The sequence below is a fragment of the Gadus morhua genome, chromosome 17 (genome assembly GCF_902167405.1).
Source record: "Gadus morhua chromosome 17, gadMor3.0, whole genome shotgun sequence".
NCBI lineage: Eukaryota > Metazoa > Chordata > Actinopteri > Gadiformes > Gadidae > Gadus > Gadus morhua.
The window spans coordinates 15,897,077-15,918,921 of record NC_044064.1 but is presented as its reverse complement, the minus strand read 5'-3'; the positions used below and the strand labels follow the sequence as shown (position 1 = coordinate 15,918,921).

The 21,845-nt window shown below is 44.7% G+C and overlaps 4 protein-coding genes and 1 non-coding gene across 9 annotated transcripts in view; 2 read left to right on the top strand and 3 right to left on the bottom strand.

Annotated features, from left to right (window-relative positions):
- The window catches only part of clcn3 (chloride channel 3), a 34,979-nt gene extending 30,797 nt beyond the window's left edge, over window positions 1–4,182 (bottom strand). For 2 of the 5 annotated variants that reach the window (XR_003973637.1, XM_030338828.1), the window contains exon 1: window positions 4,023–4,141. The gene's annotated coding sequence lies outside the window, so the exon portion shown is untranslated. Of the gene's footprint in view, window positions 1–507; window positions 528–4,022 lie in introns of those variants that run through there. The other 3 variants (XR_003973639.1, XR_003973641.1, XM_030338829.1) reach the window with 3 other exon arrangements.
- Window positions 4,183–4,762: 580 nt separating this feature from the next.
- Window positions 4,763–11,371, bottom strand: nit1 (nitrilase 1). Its single transcript, XM_030338867.1, has 7 exons — window positions 10,925–11,371; window positions 7,488–7,559; window positions 7,003–7,236; window positions 6,571–6,674; window positions 6,176–6,312; window positions 5,675–5,800; window positions 4,763–5,319 (listed from the first exon to the last, which is right to left on the bottom strand). The coding sequence occupies exons 1-7, from the start codon at window positions 10,972–10,974 to the stop codon at window positions 5,023–5,025; spliced, it is 1,020 nt and encodes a 339-aa protein (XP_030194727.1). The 5' UTR covers window positions 10,975–11,371; the 3' UTR covers window positions 4,763–5,022.
- On the top strand, window positions 7,927–10,414 carry pfdn2 (prefoldin subunit 2). Its single transcript, XM_030338898.1, has 4 exons — window positions 7,927–8,083; window positions 8,610–8,698; window positions 8,822–8,945; window positions 9,223–10,414. Exons 1-4 carry the CDS (start codon window positions 8,003–8,005, stop codon window positions 9,403–9,405), a joined length of 477 nt encoding a protein of 158 aa, XP_030194758.1. The 5' UTR covers window positions 7,927–8,002; the 3' UTR covers window positions 9,406–10,414.
- Window positions 11,372–12,491: 1,120 nt separating the features above from the next.
- trnas-gcu (transfer RNA serine (anticodon GCU)) lies at window positions 12,492–12,573 on the bottom strand. Its single transcript has one exon. It is a non-coding gene; the product is annotated as a tRNA-Ser (tRNA).
- A 286-nt stretch (window positions 12,574–12,859) lies between these two features.
- On the top strand, window positions 12,860–15,391 carry b4gat1 (beta-1,4-glucuronyltransferase 1). Its single transcript, XM_030338861.1, has 2 exons — window positions 12,860–14,287; window positions 14,676–15,391. Exons 1-2 carry the CDS (start codon window positions 13,187–13,189, stop codon window positions 14,865–14,867), a joined length of 1,293 nt encoding a protein of 430 aa, XP_030194721.1. The 5' UTR covers window positions 12,860–13,186; the 3' UTR covers window positions 14,868–15,391.
- The last annotated feature ends 6,454 nt before the right edge of the window (window positions 15,392–21,845 follow it).

The window sequence follows — 21,845 nt, the reverse complement described above, 5'->3', positions numbered from 1 at the left end:
TAAATTAAGCTTGAAGGCAGCAATCTGATAAGCTATCACGGTCAATCTGGATCAATACTTGGAATTTGAATTGAATGGAAAACATCAGTAGATCTGTACCGGTAGTTGCGGACAATTTGACGACCAACAAAGATGTATAAACCATCCATCATTTGAGGAAAAAACCAAAGCACAAATAAAAAGCTGCTTCAAAACATATACCATGTAACAGCACTTCAAGAAGGGCATTTACTACATTTGAAGAAACATAAACTAGAGTATTCTCAAAACTGTCTCTTGCTAACTTATGAGTAACAACACATCAATAAGAAGTTCAATGTAACCCCTAGCCCTAACACAGTGACTCCAAATCATTCAAATAGGAAATCATGAAAACATACTAGTAACAAAAAAACAAAAAATTCCAAAGAGCTCCAGCAGAGATCCCTTTCCGAACCAATAAACAAACACCCATGGACTAAAGAGCGGTGAGAAGACCAAAGCGAGACAACAACCCTACTCTCTCACCACAGGATCCAGGGCTTCCCCGTGGAGCTGAATCAAATCAACTCTGCCCGGAAATTCAATTCCACGAGTCCATGCCTGTAAGAGCTTTCTGCCTTATGACCCGTGGAGATAACAGCTATGCGGTTACCTCACATGATCCGAAGCACCCTGTTCGCATAAACCCTCGCTCCACACACACAACCCCCCCCCCACTGAACAAACATAGGTGAACTTTTGAGGATTTCTGCCAGACGTCCATGATGATTTTGGCAGAATTCCAGAAGGGAAGGTCATCCACACTTCCCTCCCTTGTATGATCTTTGTCTATGCTGTTCACCAGTCAACAGCCTTGTTTGCTTTACCCCGATAAGTTTCATGGACGTCATACAACCTTTTCTGCATTTCTGTTTCACAGCCTGGACTAAATGCAATAACCGCCAAACCTGGAGGAGAAGAATCCTAAACAGGCTGTATTCCCCCAGAATCCTGTGGGGAAGCACTGAAATATCAGAGAAACTAATCTCGGAGCATAATGCAACGAGCCAATATCTCTCTCCCTCATCCCTGTGAAGCTGTAACCGAGGCGACCGCTACCGGGTTGTGACTCAGCGTTCCCCAACCCCCCCCCCCCCCCTCCCCCACACACCTCCCTGCAACAGGCTAAGGGAGAGGAGCCTGTCTCCCCCCCCTCCAGCAACAGGCTCTGGAGAGGAAAGAGCGGGGACTCTTTGCAACTAGTTAGCCATAGCTAACTTGAAAACAACTACTAATGAGCAGCTATGTGCTTTACTATCCCAACATCCTCCAGGTTACGTAGAAATAACGGGCTCACCACGCAATGCTCGCCACACTCGCAGACATGATGGCTTTGTCTGAGCCCCACACCTGTCATCCTAGTATTTCCTGGCTAGGATGTTGAATTAATATTCAACATGTTTGGTGACATTACCAGGTAGCCTATGACAAAGAAGGAAAGACTTGTGAGGCAACATTCCTGGAACTACTGTGTCAACTAATATTCACTCAAATCAAACATTCATTCATGCAATCTAATTGTGGGTGGATAGATATAGACCCAATGGACCCTTTATAGACCCCATAGACACTTTTCAAACAGGTGTCATCATAGGAAAAACCTTACACAGGTGTCGCTCGCTCATAACACTTATTATGGGTCTGCTACTCTTATTTACCAGGGGAAATGTTCCATGGCCGATGTGTGTTATCTTCACTAGTTCAGTCTACTAGGGGTGCCTCGGTAAATAAAAAGACCAGACCAATCATTAGGTTAATGAGGAACACACAATTAGGCGTGAACTGGTTAAGGCATGAATCAGGCTACAAACCCATTACAAATGTACAGTTAAAAAGGAATAGTCTTGGTATTGATAATGACGAGGCATAGGGTAATATCACTTATCAGAATATGAGTATAGGGCCCTATATTTAATAAAATTAAACATGGAGCAGAAACAAGTAAAGAAATGTTTCAGACCTAAAATAGACCCTCATTGGTGACGTGTGTAACAAACCAGAATATATAAAGAAACATTGAATGACTGCTTTAGCCAAGTTGGTAGGCATTTGGTTAAGAAGGTAACACATTTGTTTTCTTGCCATAACAGCAAATAAGCCTTCTGGGGGAATTTAACCACATTATATAATTAGCTATATCATTACACTCCATTAGGACCATACTGAAGTAACTTGTAGCTGTGTCATGACGCTGTATTCGACCAAACGACTCTGTCACAAAGCACACTAGTGAAAGGTTTTAAAGAGGAAGACACTATACAATACCAGGTTAAGAAGGCAACACTTTTGTTTTCTTGTTAGGCCATAACAGCAAATAAGCCTTCCGGGGGAATTTAACCACATTATATAATTAGCTATATCAGTACACTCCAGTGGCGGCTGGTGGTTTTTAAAGTGAGGGAGGAAGGACTGCGCGCTTGGTTGCCATTGGCCTGCTTGCACTGTTGGTGTATGGTGGCATAAGAATGTGAGACTCAAGTTGTTTCAGGATGTATTGGTGAACTACAAAATAGCAGGGAGGGAGTTATGTGAACAAAATGTATACAAAGCCACCAGTGGCATCACTGTAATTTGAGAAGGAAAGGATGCAAAGCATATTAGCCAAATCAGGCCTACTATTGATTTGTAAAAGTAAATCAAAAAATCTGGGCCTATCATTGGGCCTATTTTTGCCCTCACTGACTGAAGTTCTTTAGCTATGTTTATTTTCAGTTACAATTGCTTGTAATGCTACCAGTAAGTCATGCGTACCTAGCAAACCATGTAGCACTCACAACACTGACGTTGCCATTACTTCTGGTGACCTTGATATTGGGAAGTGGTCTACCTCTTTCTTTGGTCGCTAACTTAGCACTGAATGAATGGAATGCTTTTTGTAATAAGACGTTAACAATGTCCTCCGTTTCCAATGTTTCCATTGTGCATTTAGGATCTCGCTATCGCAGATTTCACTTGCTCTGCGTCTCTCAGACTGAGAACCGCGGCAATGCAGACCGGGTTTGCTATCGACAGCGTTGCCAGATTGGGCAGATTTCCCGCCCAATGATGATCTTTCCAGCCTAACGTGGTTAAAAGTAGCCCAATTGGGTGGGAAATCGAACCAATCTGGCAACACTGCTCAACATCCAGGGATCCTGCTTATTGGTTCATAGCGCAGACGGATAGATTTTTGCGCGAATCAGACCCCTTAGGGTCCCACCCACTCAGAGGAGGATTTTCCTCCTCTCTCCCATTGAAACCCATGTTATCCACCGGCCGCCAGTACTTTCGGGAAAATGAATGGGAGTGAACGGTGGCAAAGGGAGGACGTTCCTCCCTGAAGTAATTGTCAATAGGCGATAGGGGGTGCTAATATCCCTTTACCCAGGGAAACGAACATTATATATTCAAAGGCAATAAAGTAGTCATATTTAAGGGCATTAATTCATTACAATAGTCTGGGCAATCTACATTTTTTATTCTCAACAATGCTAGGGAGGATCTTCCTCCCTCTCCTCAATGGAGAAGCCTCCACTGGTACACTCCATTAGGACCATACTGAAGTAACTTGTAGCTGTGTAATGACGCTGTATTCGACCAAACGACTCTGTCGCAAAGCACACAAGTGAAAGGTTTCACAGAGGAAGAAACTATACAATACCAAATGATTAGGATCGATTGTTATTTGCACATGTGCATGACTTTAAGGAACCGTAAGACACTTGGAACTGACTTGGATTCAAGGCCTGTTTGGGTTTGATCGCAGCGACAATTCGGCGTCAGATTTCCCCACACACATCCAGCAAAAATGAAAGGAACACCAAACTAGTTTAAATGCATTCACCATGTCCCAAACTATCGAAAATAAAGTCAATATAACTCTCTTTTGCTCAAAGAAGATTATCTGTTATCAACCGGTGAGTTCACAAAATCTGACAGGGAACGAGAATGGCCTGAGATGTACAACACATCGCACTCAAACTCCACCCGCAGCAAGCACACACAACCACACAAACCCGTACCTTGCAGATGCCTCGATTCCAGCGTGGACATGAAAGTTCATCGTTCGTCCGCCGAGTTCAAAACGACGATTTATGCTACAGAAACGTGTTTGACATTCTCCACCATCCTGATGTTTTTTTTCTGAACCATTCCTGTGTCAATGACGTTCACTTCCGGTCTCTTGATGTCGCGCCCGTCTCTCCTCCTGCTCCCCCCCGCCTCACCCCACCATGGCTGTATCATAGACCTCGAACGGTTCATTGCATACGACAATAATGCTTCTACCTAAAACCACAATCAAAGGAAAACGTTTATACAATAATATTACAATAAACTTGATGGATGTATGGATACGACCATGTAATTAATACATCATCAAAAGTTGAATACCCATTTGAAAATAACCTAAAACCAAAATCTGATAAATGTTCATAGATAGCATAGAAGCAATCCAAGTTTATTTTTAAGTGTATAAAATATACCTAACAATGTTATGCAACATTTGTGGAGCACAAGGCATTGCAAAGAATATCTTTCGTTTTGGGCAAAAATGCCAGAACATCCATTATTGTTTGATTTGTGTTTGTATTAGTATTTTGTATTTGTAGTAGTGGTTGATTTTTTAGGTTAATTTCGGATAATCACCATCCTTACAACTCAACATCGGAATCTTTGACCAAAGTATGTAGGCTACTTTCAATGGATGCATCTATTTTTTATTATCGATTTATATTTAACCGTAATAAACAACTCGGCAGCGTCTGGAATTTACAGTTTTATTTCTCAAATTAAGCAATTAAAAAATATATTAGTGAAGTTACCATTGTACATTCAGTTTGTTAAAACATAATGATTTATTTGTTTAAATATGTCTTGATATACAAGGATTGCCATTGCGAAACATTAAACTTTAAAAACGAACAGACAAAGTGAATCAAGAGTTGATTTAATTTGACATAAATACAATGAAATACAATTGAATGATTGAATGAATGCACTATAAAAAAACAAAACGACAGTTCAGGTGTTGTCCACGGCGGCCTCCAGCCCACGGTAGAAGCCAGCGTCTCTGCGGTGCTCTTGGACCGGCATGTTCCTCCTGGTCTCCCTCACCTTCTCCAGGTCCACCTCCACCAGGACCATTCCCCCATTGCCGCTCCCCTCCTTCTCTCCCCCCCCACAGTCCCCCACCACCGCACCCCAGGGGTCCACGGCCAGCGCGTGGCCCCACGACGCGCGTGTGGTGTGGTGCCGGCCCACCTGCGCCGCCGCTAGCACGTAGCACTGCGTCTCGACGGCCCGCGCGCGCAGCAGCAACTGGGGGGTTGGAGTTGGTTTGTTAGCAGGCTTTAGCTTAGCACGTTCCTCTGTCACATTGTTGTACATCAAACACATAAACAATAATTAAGAGCATTTAAATGATATAAATATTTACATTGTATGATATGATTGTTGGGAGGAGTATCTTTCAGGAATTCTCCGTTGGTTATTCCCATCATTGCATTAATTACACTTTATTAGGCCATTCAATATTTGGCAGACAAGGATTTCACCAAGAAAGTTTTTTGAAGATATTCATGTCCCTTCCATTGACATAAATGGGTCATGAAACTGGCAGATTAGAAGAGGGAAACAAAAACATATCACATGATCTTGTTGAATGTGATCCTACCTCCCAGTGGGCGGCGCCCGTTGCCACGGTGAAGGCGGACGGGTAGGTCAGGATGTCTGCCCCTTGTCTCTGCAGAGCCAATGATAACTCTGGGAACCGCAGATCATAGCAGATACCCAATCCCACCTGGGAGATGGCAGAGAACGACCACCAATCAGAGATCTGAGATAGCACTCGCTGAGGACTCATGGCATCGAGCTAAACACCACAGAACTGTCTCAGAAAGCTGCGTTTACGGGTTAGCAAGTTGGATAACTATAGTTGGTGCAGCTTTAATAAATGGAAATCCAACTGCTAATGAATAAACTATACTCCTGCTACACAACATGTCCTAGTTATAAGCATCAGATGTGCTTAATACAAATCATACAAATTTCCCTTCATAACCAATTGTCGCTGATTGTACGTGTACGTTTGTGTATGCCTATACTATGCCCCCAAAATGGGGGCGGCCATTACAATGTGACTTCTGGATGTATGAGCCCTATTATGGAAGAGGACCTTGCCAATGGGAGTCTGTACAGGAGGTGCAAGGGCGGGTCCGGGTATAGTGAAGGCACTCTCCTTGAGGGAGACGCCCCTCCCGGGTAGCTCCACGTCAAACAGATGGGACTTCCTGTACACGGCCGCCAAGGAGCCTGCATAGAGGGAAAGGGGATCCTCGTTAGGATAATTAGTGCTGAAAGGATCTTTGGGAAAAGTGTAGTATTTAAAACTAAAAAGGAAAGGAGCGAGGGGGGAGGGAGAGAGATAGAGAGACACAGACAGACAGAAAGAGAGAGAGAAGGACAGAAAGAGAGAGAGAAGGACAGAGAGAGAGAAGGACAGAGAGAGAGAGAGAGAGAGAGAGAGAGAGAGAGAGAGAGAGAGAGAGAGAGAGAGGCCTGGAAGAGTACCTTGGTCGTTGATGATGACGTGACTGTTGTAGATCCGTCGGTCGTTCTCCCAATCGTGGCCTCGTTCGTGAAAGCCGCCGAGGGACAGCCATACATTCAGCTTGCTGTGAAAAACAGAACGCTGGTCTGTAGTCAAAGAAACACATACTCTGAGAAAAGATGTACAGTATGTTGTTCACACGTCCCTTGAATGGCAGGAGCAGTGAAGTGGCGAAAAACGAATAATAAGTTGTATTCAGAATACAGAATAGATATGGAAACAGATTGGCTTTATCGCATATTTGCGAATATAGCCACAAATAAGAAAAGCATAAGGTCCAAGGACAATCATGTGAGATATTGATTTTATTGAGCTAATGATCTAGTAATTACAGGAAGAAGATAGAGAATAGTCTAGAAAAATAAATAGTAGAATAAAAAAATAAAACCAACCTGGCTAGTTGAGTGTATCGCGAGATGGTGTCGCCGGTCAAGCTCTCGGCCAGGGCCAGAGTCTCGTCTCGGCTGGATCCGATGTAGTCGAAGGCCTCTGGTAGGAACACCATGGACGCACCGCCCTCTCTGGCTGCCTCCACAAGCCTCTTGCCAACTGAGAAGTTGGCCTCCTTGTCAGGCGTGGACGTCATTTGACACACGGCAGCCACTGGGTTGGATGTACTGGACATCCTAGAATAGCATACAAGCCCAACAATGTTAAACCTATTGCAAGCAACACACATTTGCGACTAACGCAGCCTGCAAGGTAGCGTTAAATATTAATCCAGAGTGAATTAATACTTAACCCACACTGTGAATTATTACGAACATGACATACGAATATAACATAACAAGAGACAACAATGCATCTTACTAGAATAAAAGTTATTGTCACTTAGTTGAATTAAATTGAGTTCTGATTAATGAAGTGAACAAGTTACCTGTTTTGCATTGTCAGGGATTTCCAAGTCGAATACGTCACAAAATGCCTGGCCTGCTTTCTGAATAAACACCTGAGGGCAAACATCCGATTTAGAGTTATATGCACTTATTTTGTCCTGTTACTGCAAAGCACTCACTTTAAATAGCTGTTTTGGGGTGCATGAGTGTTCATTAAAGCCATAGCATAGGGTTTAAGTTCAAGCACAAGTGCCGATGGCAGGCAGATCCTCTTATTCTTCTAATTTATTTCCGAAAGTCTACTCTCGAAACAATATAGATTTGACTTGCGGCGTATTGCTGCCCTCCACTGCTCTTTTATATATTGTCACTGTTGATGGTTAAATGCGTCCATATAACTAATTTAATCCAGAAATCCAGAATTGCATCTTCAGTGTCAGTTGCAGATCAACGATCTATGGTGCATTTAACTCGTTTTTTCTTTACAGGCAACACAAGGACACCATCAAGGCGTACTACCGGGGTCCTGAGCCGACTCAAGCAACACCCTTCCAAGATGGCAGCCAACGGTAGCAGCACGGCTAGCAAGTCTAGTAACAATGCTGGGGGAAAACCAACTGGGCCGACGGCCGAACAGGTATCCCATATTTGACCATAGCCGTATCTGTCCGTTTGTATATCACCCTCACTCCTGTGGTGTTAAGTCGAGCTCCAATGCACTCTCCTTGATGGCGCTATGGATGCATGACAGGCTAGTGCTACGAAGCTATCTTCACACACTCATCCTTCTCGCCTCACAACGTGTTCAAGATCCCATAGTATTGTCACTGCTGTTAAAAATATGTTTGTAAACTTCTCCCAATCATATCAAATAAGGGTTTATATACATTTGGAAAAACTGTTTGTATAACAGAACATTGGAGTACATCTTGCTTTTCGCTAACGTTACCCCATAAGCAGTGTGGACGGACCCTGTCCATTGGACTGGGAGCTATTTTTATCCATGTCACTCCTTCAGGTGTATGATATGCAAACTGTATTATTTTAGTCGTGTCTATAAATTCGATATTTTTAACTCGTCATAAAGCCACCACTAATAGAATCTCATAGAAACCAGATTGAGACGTGTTTAGTCCCTCCGCTAAGCTTTGTGTGATTGACAGGTGGTGGGGAACTTCCAGAGGATGCGTCAGGAACAGCGCGGCATGGCTTCCAAGGCATCCGAGTTTGAGATGGAGAACAACGAACACAGGTTAGTCATTGCCAAACCAACCCTGAGTCCGCTTTTGTAGAATACAGACATATTTAACAGTTGTGCTATTGATTGACTATGGACCAGTCTCTTTTAATGACACATTCTTTGTTGCCTTTTCAGCCTAGTAATTGAAACCCTTAAGGAAGTTGACCCTTCCAGGAAGTGCTTTCGTCTAGTAGGGGGAGTGCTTGTGGAGAGGACAGTGAAAGAGGTTCTGCCTGCATTGGAAAACAACAAAGAACAGGTGCTGAAATTAACATCCATGATCCATCGTCAAACCCTGATCCTTCCGATGAATAAATTATGTCGCCGACATCTCTAAAACTGAACAGTACAGGAATAATGTACCCTAATTGTAGTGTTTCCACCATTTAAATATACATATCAACACAAAGTAACTATACTATTATGTCATACTGACTGTCATCCTGCTGATTTACAACCATCTTCCTGAGTCAGGTTCTCAATCTGTGTTAGTGTGACACGATCAACCCTAACTCAAATTTTCTGTTCTTTTAAAGATCACCAAGATCATAGAGACCCTGTCCTCACAGATGCAGACCAAAGGCCGTGAACTCACGGAGTACAGGGAAAAGTACAACATCCGATTGGTCGGAGAAGGCGAGGGAGAGGGCCAATCGGCAGACTCCAGGGACAGTGAGGGCGGGGCTTCGAAAGGCGGTACTGGTGTTCTGGTGTCCTAGATTGTGGACAGACACATCAGTACTGGAGGAGGGTATGCCAAAACATGGTTGAGCCGCATTATCTACGTTTGTCATTAGGGCTACATTTTTACACAGGATATCACAGATGCAGATATGTTTGATTATTTTGGTTGGATTTGGTACAGGTTGCCAGCATTCAATGCTGGCAACCTAAACCGATTTAGAAGCAACAACCACGAATGCCAGATATATTGTTCAAAACAGTGTGCTACATGTTCAACCCCTGTTAGCTTGCTATTGTGTGTGCGTTCAATGTTGGCAACTTGAAGAGGGTGACTGTTCCTAAACACTTTAGTGAAATACCAGAGAAAGTCTTTTGAGTCACAAACCTCCCAATATATGTTTTGAATTTCCTTTAATAAGCAGGAAGTATTTCAGTGTAAGCCCCTGTCATTTAAAGTGTATAGTTCCGTCATGGTTAAATTCACCTTTTGGAGAGATCGGTGAATGCATGGACACCAAACACCACAGGCAATTAATTGCATAGTAGAAGGATTAAAACATTGAATAAATACCTGTTCAAGATACTGTACTCAAGTTACACAGGCCTTTTGGTTAACCCTAACCCTTTTTTTTACTGAACTTCGCTTTGAGGTCGTACTGTAAGCCTCTTTCACGTCAGGCGATGATCCATAACAGGCTTTCCCACTCCTTTCAATCAGTTAATGTTTACTCCTTCACAATCAAATATTAATGAGTTGCTCCTGAAAATGCAACCTCACTGAGGGAAAAAGGTCTAGTCGTTCCATTTTTGGTAATAAACAGGTGTTTTAACAGGTGTCCATTATGGAGCAGAAGGGTAAAATGTGAATGTACTTCTTGCTTCAGTGAGAACTGATGAAATCGATAAGTAGATGCATATAACCATTCTAGATTTTTGGAACTGTTAGCGTTCATTTGAACCCAACTTGCATCAGTAAGATAATGGCTAGAAAGCTATAGGGATGGACGTGTTCTGTTAATTATGAATTAAAGGATTTGAAAAGTACTCTTCGTTGTGTGATTTTATTTAATGCAAAATACACAAACCCTTGTGGAATGTTATTAACAAGGCCACTTCTGTTCAGAGGAGAGTGTATAATTCAAATTTGTATTTATTATAATTCCATTATTGTTGATACACTTATATATACTTAAATATTTTTGAATAAAATTACAAGTTGCACTCTTGCCAGGATTCACACTACACCTGGATTCTTCCACCAAAAGGATGGCTGTGTTGCTGTTACACCACAAGTGTTTTTTTTTTGTTATATTAAGAGTTGCAGAATGCAACTATATATATAAATGTTGTGAACTTTTTTTTTTTTTACAAATGATTTAACACTTAAAATATTTGATTTATCACTGATAAAAATATCTTAAAAACAAATCACAAATGTAAATTATTAACATTGTTACAAGGAGCTTCTCCACACTTCTATGGTCTTTCCAGATGCTGCATACATTTTGCATTGGTAGTGATAGCTTTCCTTTCTTTGACGCTTCGGGGGCTCACCTCTCATCTCTCACTCCTGATCCTGAAGGTCTACCTTTTGTAATCTCCATTCCCGGTAGCGATTGTGAGACGTTGGATCTGGCTGGTTAGAAAGCACGTCCTTACGTTGAGAAGCTGGCACTGGTGGCAGCTGGTAAGAGCCCTGAGAGTGAGCTGCTGGAGGTGGTAGTGGCGGCAGGTTTGAGGACCAGCTCTGAAAGTGGGCTGCTGACGGTGGTGGCGGTGGTGGCGGCTGGTATGAGGGCCCCGACCGTCTGTTTCGGAGGAAGTTCACAATACTAGTCGTTCAATCAGCAGCGAATATTGCACGGCAATCAGAAGGTGTTGAATGGCAACCGTCACTAACCAATCCGGATACTCTCCATCGACCCAGAGATTTCTCAGGATCTGATCGGGTCCATTTTTCCCATGGACCTAGCTTTTGCCCCACTGGTTAGGAGCGTTCGCGCCTGTGTGAGGATCTTGTGGACTTTGTTAGGAACTGTTAGGACTTAGTTAGGAACTGTTAGGACTTTGTTAGGAACTGTTAGGACTTTGTTAGGAACTGTTAGGACTTTGTTCGGAACTGTTAGGAGTTGTTAGGACTTTGTTAGGAACTCTTAGGCAGTCCATTCCATTAGTGACAGGGGGGAAGAAGGAAGGAAAAGGTGTGTGGGGGGGGGGGGGGGGAGAAGAAATGTAGGCCTCTTACATTTTTCCATCTATTCAATTGTTGTTATACACTAGAATAAATTAAAAAACAATAAAAAACCTGAGGCTGGTCCGTTTTGTATAGTAACAAACAACCCTTTTTTTTGTGCTTTCATGGATGTATTCAAGATCTCTTGCGTAAATATAATTATTTGGACGGATGGACGTGTTATGTTAATTGTTATGAATTAAAGTATTTCAAAAGTACTCTTCGTTGTGTGATTGTATTAAATGCAAGATACAGAAACCCTTGTGGAATGTTATTAACAAGACCACTTCTGTTCAGAGAGTCAAGAGTGTATAATTCAGCTTTTTTCATTCGGTGTGGTTCCTCCCGATATATTGCTTCAGAGCTAAAGTACATTTATATAATTACAAGTATCGTGGCGTGTAATCAATAATTTCTCAGTCGTCTAAGCCTATAAAAGGCATATAAACATGTCGTCGAGGATGGGATTCGAACCCACGCGTGCAGAGCGCAATGGATTAGCAGTCCATCGCCGTGCTTTCATGAATGCATTCAAGAACTCGTGCGTAAATATAATTATCCTTGGCGAATGATTGGACCACCCAATTTACATCAGTAAGCTAATGGCTACAAAGCTATAGGGATGGACGTGTTCTGTTAATTGTTATGAATTAAAGTATTTCAAAAGTACTCTTCGTTGTGTGATTTTGTTAAATGCAAGATACAGAAACCCTTGTGGAATGTTAATTAACAAGAGTGTATAATTCACCTTTTTTCATTCGGTGTGGTTCCTCCCGATATATTGCTTCAGAACTAAAGTACATTTATATTATTAGTAATTACAAGTATTGTGGAGCGTAATCAATCATTTCTCAGTCGTCTAAGCCTAGAAAAGGCATAAAGTCATGTCGACGAGGATGGGATTCGAACCCACGCGTGCAGAGCACAATGGATTAGCAGTCCATCGCCTTAACCACTCGGCCACCTCGTCCCGTGCGTGTATATATAGTAGCACGTATTATTATCCGTAAATGTCAATTCATATGATATGTAACTAACAAAAATGTATATAAAAGAATAAATAAATCATACATTTTTTTTCCTTGTGAATCAATTTTTCGAAACCAAAATTGTGATTTTCTTTACATCCGTTTCACATTTGTATCCGAGACCGTCTATGCATGCACGTTGGGTTCAAAATGTAGCTTCGTACATATTTCCTACACTACGGTTATGACACATCGTTATGCGCCACTGTCTGACTGTCGCAGAAGCAGCAGCATCACCATCGAAGAGAGAGAAAAACAACAACCACAGAATACGTCGATGTGGATGATGCTTTAGACCACATAACTGTCCATTTCAAGATACAAAAGTTACACAACGATACCGAATGCTGAGCGATAGTAATGACAAATATTAGAGCTTAATCTTCACTACCAACTAATAATGTAAGACTTGCTGTGATCTGCTGCGTTGCTCGCATTATGGTACCGTATGCAAAATAAGCAACGAGGATAGCCCCTGCATTTCCTGGCATTTGACTGATAGCTTGATTATTTAAACTTGCTTCATGTGATCATCCGTCTCTTCGTTGCTCTGGAATGCATCTCTCCAAGAAATGCTCCTTCTTCAAAGTGGTGCTCGTTGCCCTTCTCATCGTGGCGCTCCTGCAGCTCTTCTACCTATCGTTCTTATCCAAGTTTCACGGTAAGCAGCAACGCTATCGTTATTCCGAGCTTTTCGGAGGAACTGGCAAGAAAAATGCCCACACCGAAAAAAACTCTAGAAAAGAGCATATGCGATATTCCCTGTCCACGGGGGGGATGTTTGACAGCAGTGGGCAGTATCGTGTGTACAGGAATCTCATCAAAAGTGACTTTACATCGAATCAAGCGCTTGGTTCAGAAGGCCGGTCAAACGTCCTGACATTGTGCACGCACACCACCATCAACAACCTGTATCACTTAGAATCCCTCGTTCAAAGGTGGCAAAACCCACTCTCTGTGGCCATCTTTGCGCACGGGCAAGATGTCAAGTTCGCCACAGCGCTGGTCTACGCCCTCAGCTTCTTCTGCCCTCAGATCCAAGCGCTGGTGGACTTCCACTTGGTGTGTCTCTCCGGGGAGTACGCCAGTTTCCCAGAGCACGACCGCGAGCACTTGTCGGGCCTGGAGGACTGCGCCTCGGTGTTCTCGCGCCTCGAGACACACCGCGACAAGTACAAAAACTACGCCATCCACGGGAACGTCTCTTACCCCAACAACCTCCTGCGCAACGTGGCCCGCAGCGGCACGGAGGCGTCCTACGTGCTCGTGATCGACGTCGACATGGCGCCCAGCACGGACCTCCACCCGCAGTTCCTTGCGATGATCGCGCGGCGTCCGCCGGCCGGCGACGAGGTGTTCGTTCTTCCCGCGTTCGAGATCCGACACGTGCGGAAGCTGCCCGCCTCCAAGCCGGAGCTGGTGCAGCTGTACCAGGTGGGCGAGGTGCGGCCGTTCTATGAGGAGCTGTGCCCGCGCTGCCAGGCGCCCACCAACTACTCGCAGTGGGTCAACAACCACGCCCGGGACGCGGGGCCGCTGGACGTGGCCTACACGCTGGCCTGGGTGGACCCCTGGGAGCCCTTCTACATCGGGCCGAGCGCCGTGCCCCTGTACGACGAGGCCTTCAAGCAGTACGGCTTCAACCGCATCAGCCAGGTGGGTGGCAGGGGACATACGACGCAGAAGTCACTGGTTGGACCGCTGTGTTCCTCTACCTCTCATCTCTTGTTAATTCTGCAATTTGGTATTCCTAATTTATTTTCCACTCTCTCCCGTCTTCTCTCCTACCTCGTCCATTCGGTCGACCCATCCATCCTTTCAATGCATGTCCCCCCCACCCACCAACCCACCCACTCATCCATCCAATCAATACATGTCCCCCCCCCCCCACCCATCCATCCATCCACCCACCCATCCATCCATCCATCCATCCATCCATCCATCCTATCAATACATGTCCCCCCTCAACCCATCCATCCATCCATCCATCCTATCAATGCCTGCCCCCCCTACCCCCCCCCCCCCCCCCCCCCCCCCCCCCCAGGCCTGTGAGCTCCACGTGGCGGGCTACAGGTTCTCGGTGCTGACGTCAGCCTTCGTGGTGCACCGGGGCTTCAAGGTGCAGGGTGAGTTCCACGCCAAGAAGGACGAGGAGAACAAGCACAACCGGGTGCTCTTCCGTAACTTCAAGGCGGCCCTCAAGACCAAGTACCTGAGCTCCAACCGCCACTGCTAGGGGGAAGGCCAGACGCTTCCTACGTACGGTGTGCGTTTGGGTACAAACTCTGCTCGATGCAATGTGATGTTTTGAGGGTTTTTTTGGTGGGTGAAAGGACTTTATAGATTTTTTGAGCGGATGTAGCACGAATGGGGTTCTTTGACTTGACCAATGAGACGACACTCAAAAGGCCATGTAATGTGCTGTTTTGTCGGATCTATGTAATTAACTGTGCCGTTTTGGTCACCGTCCGACTTAAAACGCAAAAAATGACACTCAAATCCAAAGTAGACACTACATAGATGCTGACATGTTGTTTGAGGCCATTTTGTCGACTAAAAGTGAAAGGTTCACTTAATTAATAATTTCTTGATAAGCTAGAAATATCCATTGATCGGTTGGTTATCTGCAATAATTGAATTACAGTGCTCTAGAGCAAGACAAAAAAAAAACACACACAAGAAGAGGGTGTCTTTGTATGCCTCTGTATGTTTTGAGCAATCTGCAAATAAAACACAATTTTATAAAAACCTCAAAAACCACATTGTGGGTCAACCATTTATATAATGGATCCGTCCACTAGGGGGCGGTCATATGTTAGACTGGAGGAAGACAGCTAATCCCACAGAGAGCACTTCTAAACATAAAGACATGCTCTGGGAGCATAGCATCCCCTGGGGAAGAAATACTCACTATTGGAAATATGACCTTGAGATTTTAGGTAACCATCTTCTTGTACATGTTTACACTCCCTGCTTGGATGTTACAGACCTGTGATCGGAAAAGCTGGACAGCTTTGAAAGTTCACTTGAAAATTGGCTCCATTTTCAGCTAGTTTCAAGTTTGAGCGGGCCAAGGCCAGTATAGCAATGGGCGTTGTGTGTGGGTTCGCCGTGGTGGTGAGCCTGGGTTTACATACACCTTTTGAAGTTACAGAGGAACTCGCTCCCTCGTTACACAAGACCTCATTTTGCACAAGCTGTTTGGTGATTCTGAGGGTGCGGATCACACTGGAACATAACTGCCAGCACGTTTGATAAGTGTTGGTGTGAAAAGCCTGGAGGTAGTTTTCTCACTTAGGTCACTTATATGCAAACGGTTGGGCAATGTAGCAAGCCAAAAATTAAGACGTATACTACTGATGTATATTTAAAAGAAGATTTAGAGTGAATTGTGGCATTCTGGGACATTTCAATTGTCAAGGACTGCTGAGAATCAAACATTTCAAACTGTTGTATTTAAATGTGTTGGTTTGGACATATTACATATTATTTAAAAACCAAATATCTTCAACGGAGTTGTTAAAAAAATAGAAACAGAGTTGTAAGTACAGTGGGTTTAAAAAAAATTGTATCAGGCCGTCCTACATGTAATTTGATTTTAGTTACATGACCATATTTATAAAATATTTGCTTGAAGTTAAAGTGTGAAAACATGGGTGAGGTTATGTTTCCCCTACCATTGTTCAGGCCTGGCGGGCCGCCAGGCCAACGAGCGCCCCCGCCAGGCCAACAACCGGCCAAAAAAATGAAAAGAAATGAAAAAGAGAAAAAAAAAAAAAATGAAAAAAAAAAAAATGAATTTTTTTTTTATTTTATTATTATTATTATTAGCCATAATATCATAACCATCCAAGCTCACCACCAGTTAGTTTATATTAAATCAACTTTGTTTTTAGAAAAACACTGTTTATTCTCCGGCAGAAGAACTATACCATGAACCGATCGCGTAAATGCGACGTCTGATTGGTTCAGCCCGCCGTTACCATGGACATTTTTACCGCCCCCGCGAAACACTAGCCTCGTTCTTTATATGTCCATAACTTAACCAACTTGTGATGGCTAAGCAAGTGTTTTATTTGGAAATAACCAACAAATACTCTAGCATCCCGTGAAAAATGTATAACAAATCACACCATCAGCTCTTACCACCGGGCCTAAAAAAAATTCTAGGGGAAACACTGAGTTATGTTGTGGTTGGGTTAGAGAATACAGGTCCTTCTATGCTTGTTCATTGTGTTTGCTATGATAGATTTATAATGTGAGCAATGTGAACAATTTTATTTCTAACTGGAGAATGACCTTGTGACTTCAATTTTTTTCATTTGCAAATGATTATGAAAAATGTAGCAATATAATATTTGGTATGCAAAAATATAAACCACTATTGTTTTGTTTTCACTTTGTTTCAACTTCACCCTGGAATGTTAAAGGGAAATGAACATTATCTTTTTCATGTAATATTCAGCTTTTCTTTGTTCAACTGTTATGAGTATTCTGAGTGTTTGATTTCCTGTGCACACCCTTGATAATGCCTGATTCGTACTGATTGAATTTTGATTAAACAAAATAACTTTTACGTGACCACTTTGAATAACGCACATTCAATGCCGGTTTCACGGGGACGCTAAAACACACAGCACATTTGCACTTAATCAACAAGATCACTACAGGATGTGTCACGACAGTGTCACCCGGAACAACTCAGACACACGAGCAGAGCAAACACAACGGCTGGCAGACCTGCGAAAACACAGTATGACCTTCATTTAATCCCATTCATTTAAGCACTAAACTAAATATACCCTGCCACGCTCTGAGCGGGAGAGGAGAGGAGAGGGATCACTCACAAAGCCCCAGGTACGGTTGACATTTCCCCTGGTGTTACATGCTTTAAGCAGACCCCCATCCAGGCCTGAAGCACGCGAGAACTGATTAAACGCCTGAGCAGGGACATCAGCCCAATTAAAAGCTCCCACTCAGTAATTAAGATCTGCGTTAAAGCAGACTTCACAAAGCGCCGCTCAGGAACCTCGGACCCTTCGGATGATGACTGAATTAGACGTCTCATGTCACTGAGCGAGGTCAACTACACTCCTCACTCAAGGCCGACCCCCCGTGGGGTCACAAGGTCATGTGGAGGTGAAGGTGTATCTTTCAGATTGGAGGGGTTTTGGCTGATATCATTCATTGTTTGCCGAGCTTTTTTCGTCGGCTAGGGCTCGGAAGGGGGGGGGGGGGGGGCGGCAGGCCATCTGTCTGAAGCAAGCAGAGCACGTGTGAGATTCACCACCGGAAGAAATGGGAATCTTCTGAAGTCGAACCAGAGTTTTAATAGGGTCCATAAAAAAGCTCTAGGTAAAAAAAAATTGCAGGGATTATCAATTAGTTGTATAAATTAGTTCTTAAATGTATTTACTTATTACACCCCAAGGTAATATCCTATAACTGAGTGCATCAATAATGTTCAACTGACTACTTTGTATTAATACTAAATTGAAGCTCAGCCGCATTCCAACATAATGACAAGCTATATCCCCAAACACTCAAACAGCAGTGGAACGGGTTTTGACTGGGGCTCGAGGGGCTGGAGCACAATGGAAGAGGCAGGTTTGGGTGGGTCTAGGGGGTGTAACATGGTTGAGGAGAGGCACATTTGGGTGGGGGTATAGGGGGTGCAGCAGGGCCCTGGAGGCAGGTTTAGGTTGGGGTGTAGCATGGCTTAGGCCAGGGGAGGAAGGTTTGAGAGGGTGTAGCATGGTTTAGTAGAGGCTGGTTTTGGTGTGGTTATAGGGGTAGAGGAGGGTTTGGGTGGAGATTTAGGAGGTGTGGCATTGTTTAGTAGAGGCTGGTTTGGGTGGGGGTATAGGGGTAGAGGAAAGTTTTGGTGGAGATGTAGCATTGTTTGAGAGGCAGGTTTGGGTGGGGTGTAGCCAGGCTTAGTAAAGGCAGGGTTGGGTGGAGATGTAGGGGGTGTAGTAGGCTTGAGTAGAGGCAGGTTTGGATGGGGGCATAGGGGTGTAGCATGGTTTAAGAGAGGCTGGTTTGGGTGGGGGTATTGGGCTGTAAGAGAGGCAGGTTTGGGTGGGGGTATTGGGCTGTAAGAGAGGCTGGTTTGGGTGGGGGTATTGGGCTGTAAGAGAGGCTGGTTTGGGTGGGGGTATTGGGCTGTAAGAGAGGCAGGTTTGGGTGGGGGTATTGGGCTGTAAGAGAGGCTGGTTTGTGTGGGGGTATTGGGCTGTAAGAGAGGCAGGTTTGGGTGGGGGTATAGCATGCTTTAAGAGAGGCAGGTTTTGGTGGGGATATGGGGGTGTAGCCGGGTTTAGTCGAGGCAGGTTTGGTGAGTTAAAGTGGGGTTTATCCCGACAGCTTTTAGGGAGCGATGGTTTATTTGGGTCAGGGAGCTTTACGACATAAGCAATTAGGGTTGGCCCGGCCTCGCGTATGGGCTAGCAGGAGGAGGATGGAGGCCTCCCGCTAGCCAGATTAGCCGCGCGGGTAAGGCGAGCAGAGCTCCGCGACTTCTGGCCGATGTAAAGAAGACCAGCTGGAGCAAACGGGACATCTCATAGGCGGGAAGTGTGTATCTGTGTGTGTGTGTGTGTGTGCGCTCGCATGTGTGTGCGTATATGCGTGCGTGCGTATATGCGTGCGTGTGTGTGCATGCGTGCGTGTGCATGCATGTGTGTGTGTGTGTGTGAAGGGGGCAGGGGGGCTGCTCAATAATGAGACCAAAGGGTCACTCATGGACATGGAGTTGTTTTCACGGGTCGTTACACTCTGTAGAGCGAAGAACAAGAAGCACCACCGGGGGCCGCTGACCCATATGCCCACAGCGGGGCCCCAGCGAGGGGACCTGTTTGTTTGTGTTGTTTAAGGGGTCTGTAAGGGCAACAGGGTGGAGGGCTTCACCCATGAGCGGGTGTATTGACTCGACGCGGGGGGGGATTGTTTCCAGTGAGACCCTTGACTGGGTGGCTTTAGGGGTGATTAGGGAGAAGGCTTTATTCAGGCGCTGGAGGAGCTCCGCATGGGCCTCCATTATCCACGCTCGTTCAGTGGGACGGGGTTTACAGGTGGTGGGGGGACGTGGAGACCGCCGGGGGCTGGAGAGGAGGGGGAGATGCGGGGCAGACCGGGGGAAGTTCAGTCACATCCATTTGGTTTTATGCAATAACGTTCCCAAGCACGCACTGAATCTGAGGTGGTCTTCTGTGTGTCTTGATGATGTGTGATTGCTGGGGAGGGATGAGTGTTGATGAGGAGGATCGAAGAAATGGACAAACGTTTCATATGCTGTGAGTTGTGTTCTGTCTAGGTCATGCAAAGGTTGTCGAGGCAACACGGGGCTCATCCTAGTTGTCGTCTGGTTTGTGTTAATGTTCGAAGGTGACGCAGGACTAATGCCAGTTTAGTTATTTTAGAAATAATGACTGGAGAACAAAAGCTATTGCACAATAAAAGGTGTTAAAAACCTATTTAGCTCTTGAAAATCATTGGAGGGACAACAAAAACAATGGGCTGCGTGAAAAAAACAACGATAACAAATAAGAAAAAAAATATATATAACATTTCAAAGAGGGCACAAAGGGTTTATAAAATAATAATAGATGCCGGTTGGCGTAGATAGAAAGACCAATCAGATATAGGATTTGGAAAGTTAGTGAAGAAGCCTCCCATTGCTTCAGAGGATTTCCCTGAAGCCCAATAGATCCACCTGCGTGAGGACGACACGCACACACACACACACGTAACACAAATTAACGTCAAGGCGCATCAGTGAGCTAGGCCCGGCTACGGGTCCTAGCAGGTGAGCCCATCCGGCTCTCTTTAAACAAGCTTAGCCGCGCTGAGCGCTAGCTCCGGAGGCTAGCTGACCTGTCTGCCCCGTCTATAAAAAGGACCCAGAGCGAGCCACCGACAGCACGCATATCGCCGTGGCGATAAGCCGGGGGTTCCATGGACGGGCGGGACGGCCACCCTCCCGGGTCGGGCATTCCCGCCCAGGAGAGTGTGTGTCCTGTGTGTGTGTGTGTGTGTGTGTGTGTGTGTGTGTGTGTGTGTGTGTGTGTGTGTGTGTGTGTGTGTGTGTGTGTAGGACGGGTGGGGGCGGGGGAGGGTGCTAATAATGAGTAATGAGTGATGACACGCCCTCAGGGAAAGAAAAGCGAGCCTATAGCGGCGATTAGAACTAATCCGCTCCAATGGGATACACACACACACACACACACACACACACACACACACACACACACACACACACACACACACACACACACACACACACTCATGGAAGTGTGTGTGTCTCATGGAAGTCTCATGGAAGATTGTAGGAAATCACTGTGACATACACACATATACACACACAAGCAAGTCCACACACGTGCATGATAACCAAGTACACAAGCACACACACAGACACACACACACACACACACACACACACAAGCTGGTGCACACACTTGCATGAACCCCCAGGGTTCATGCAAGTTCATGCCCCCCCCGTACAATATGCCCCCCCCGTACAATAGCGGACATGAAAGGACACTGGACCCACATATCTGCCAGCGCATGGGAATCAATACAAAGCCACACATGGAACACACAGTTAATTCTTAGATCAATGCACTAATGCAACTAAGACAAAGCTGGTTTCATTGAGGAGCAGATGTCCAGAAGCCATGATCCAGTGGATTCACTGTTTATCAAACGTTCACTGGTGCTCCGGCCTGTGCGGGTCTCTCACCCTGCAGTGTGGTTTCTCTACTCATGATCTGACCGATATGATGTCAACACCCAGACCGGAGCATGAGGGTTGTGCGCCATTCATTCATGGACATTTATGTTGAATGTATCAACATCTGCTCAAAGAGATATTGGTGATCGCCAAAGCCGGAATGTTATCGATTTGTCATTCGTCGATAATCATTGATTTTTGTGTTCCCGATAAGGTTGATGAGGGTGGAGTTTAAGGGCTGGTGCAGATTGTCTCTGGTAATCCTGTTCCGTGAAGTAGATCGTAATTGTAATGCTGGCTCCAAAACAGTTAATGCGTTCTGCTTTGACTCAAGGGTTAGCCTACAGCATGAATACATCTAAGCTGTAGGCCATATACCTCGGTATTTCTAATTTGATCAATTAGAAGTGCATTCAAAAAGGAATTCTTGGAAAAGCGTCCTATTAAATCCAGGCCTCACTGGCTAGGATGAGATATAAG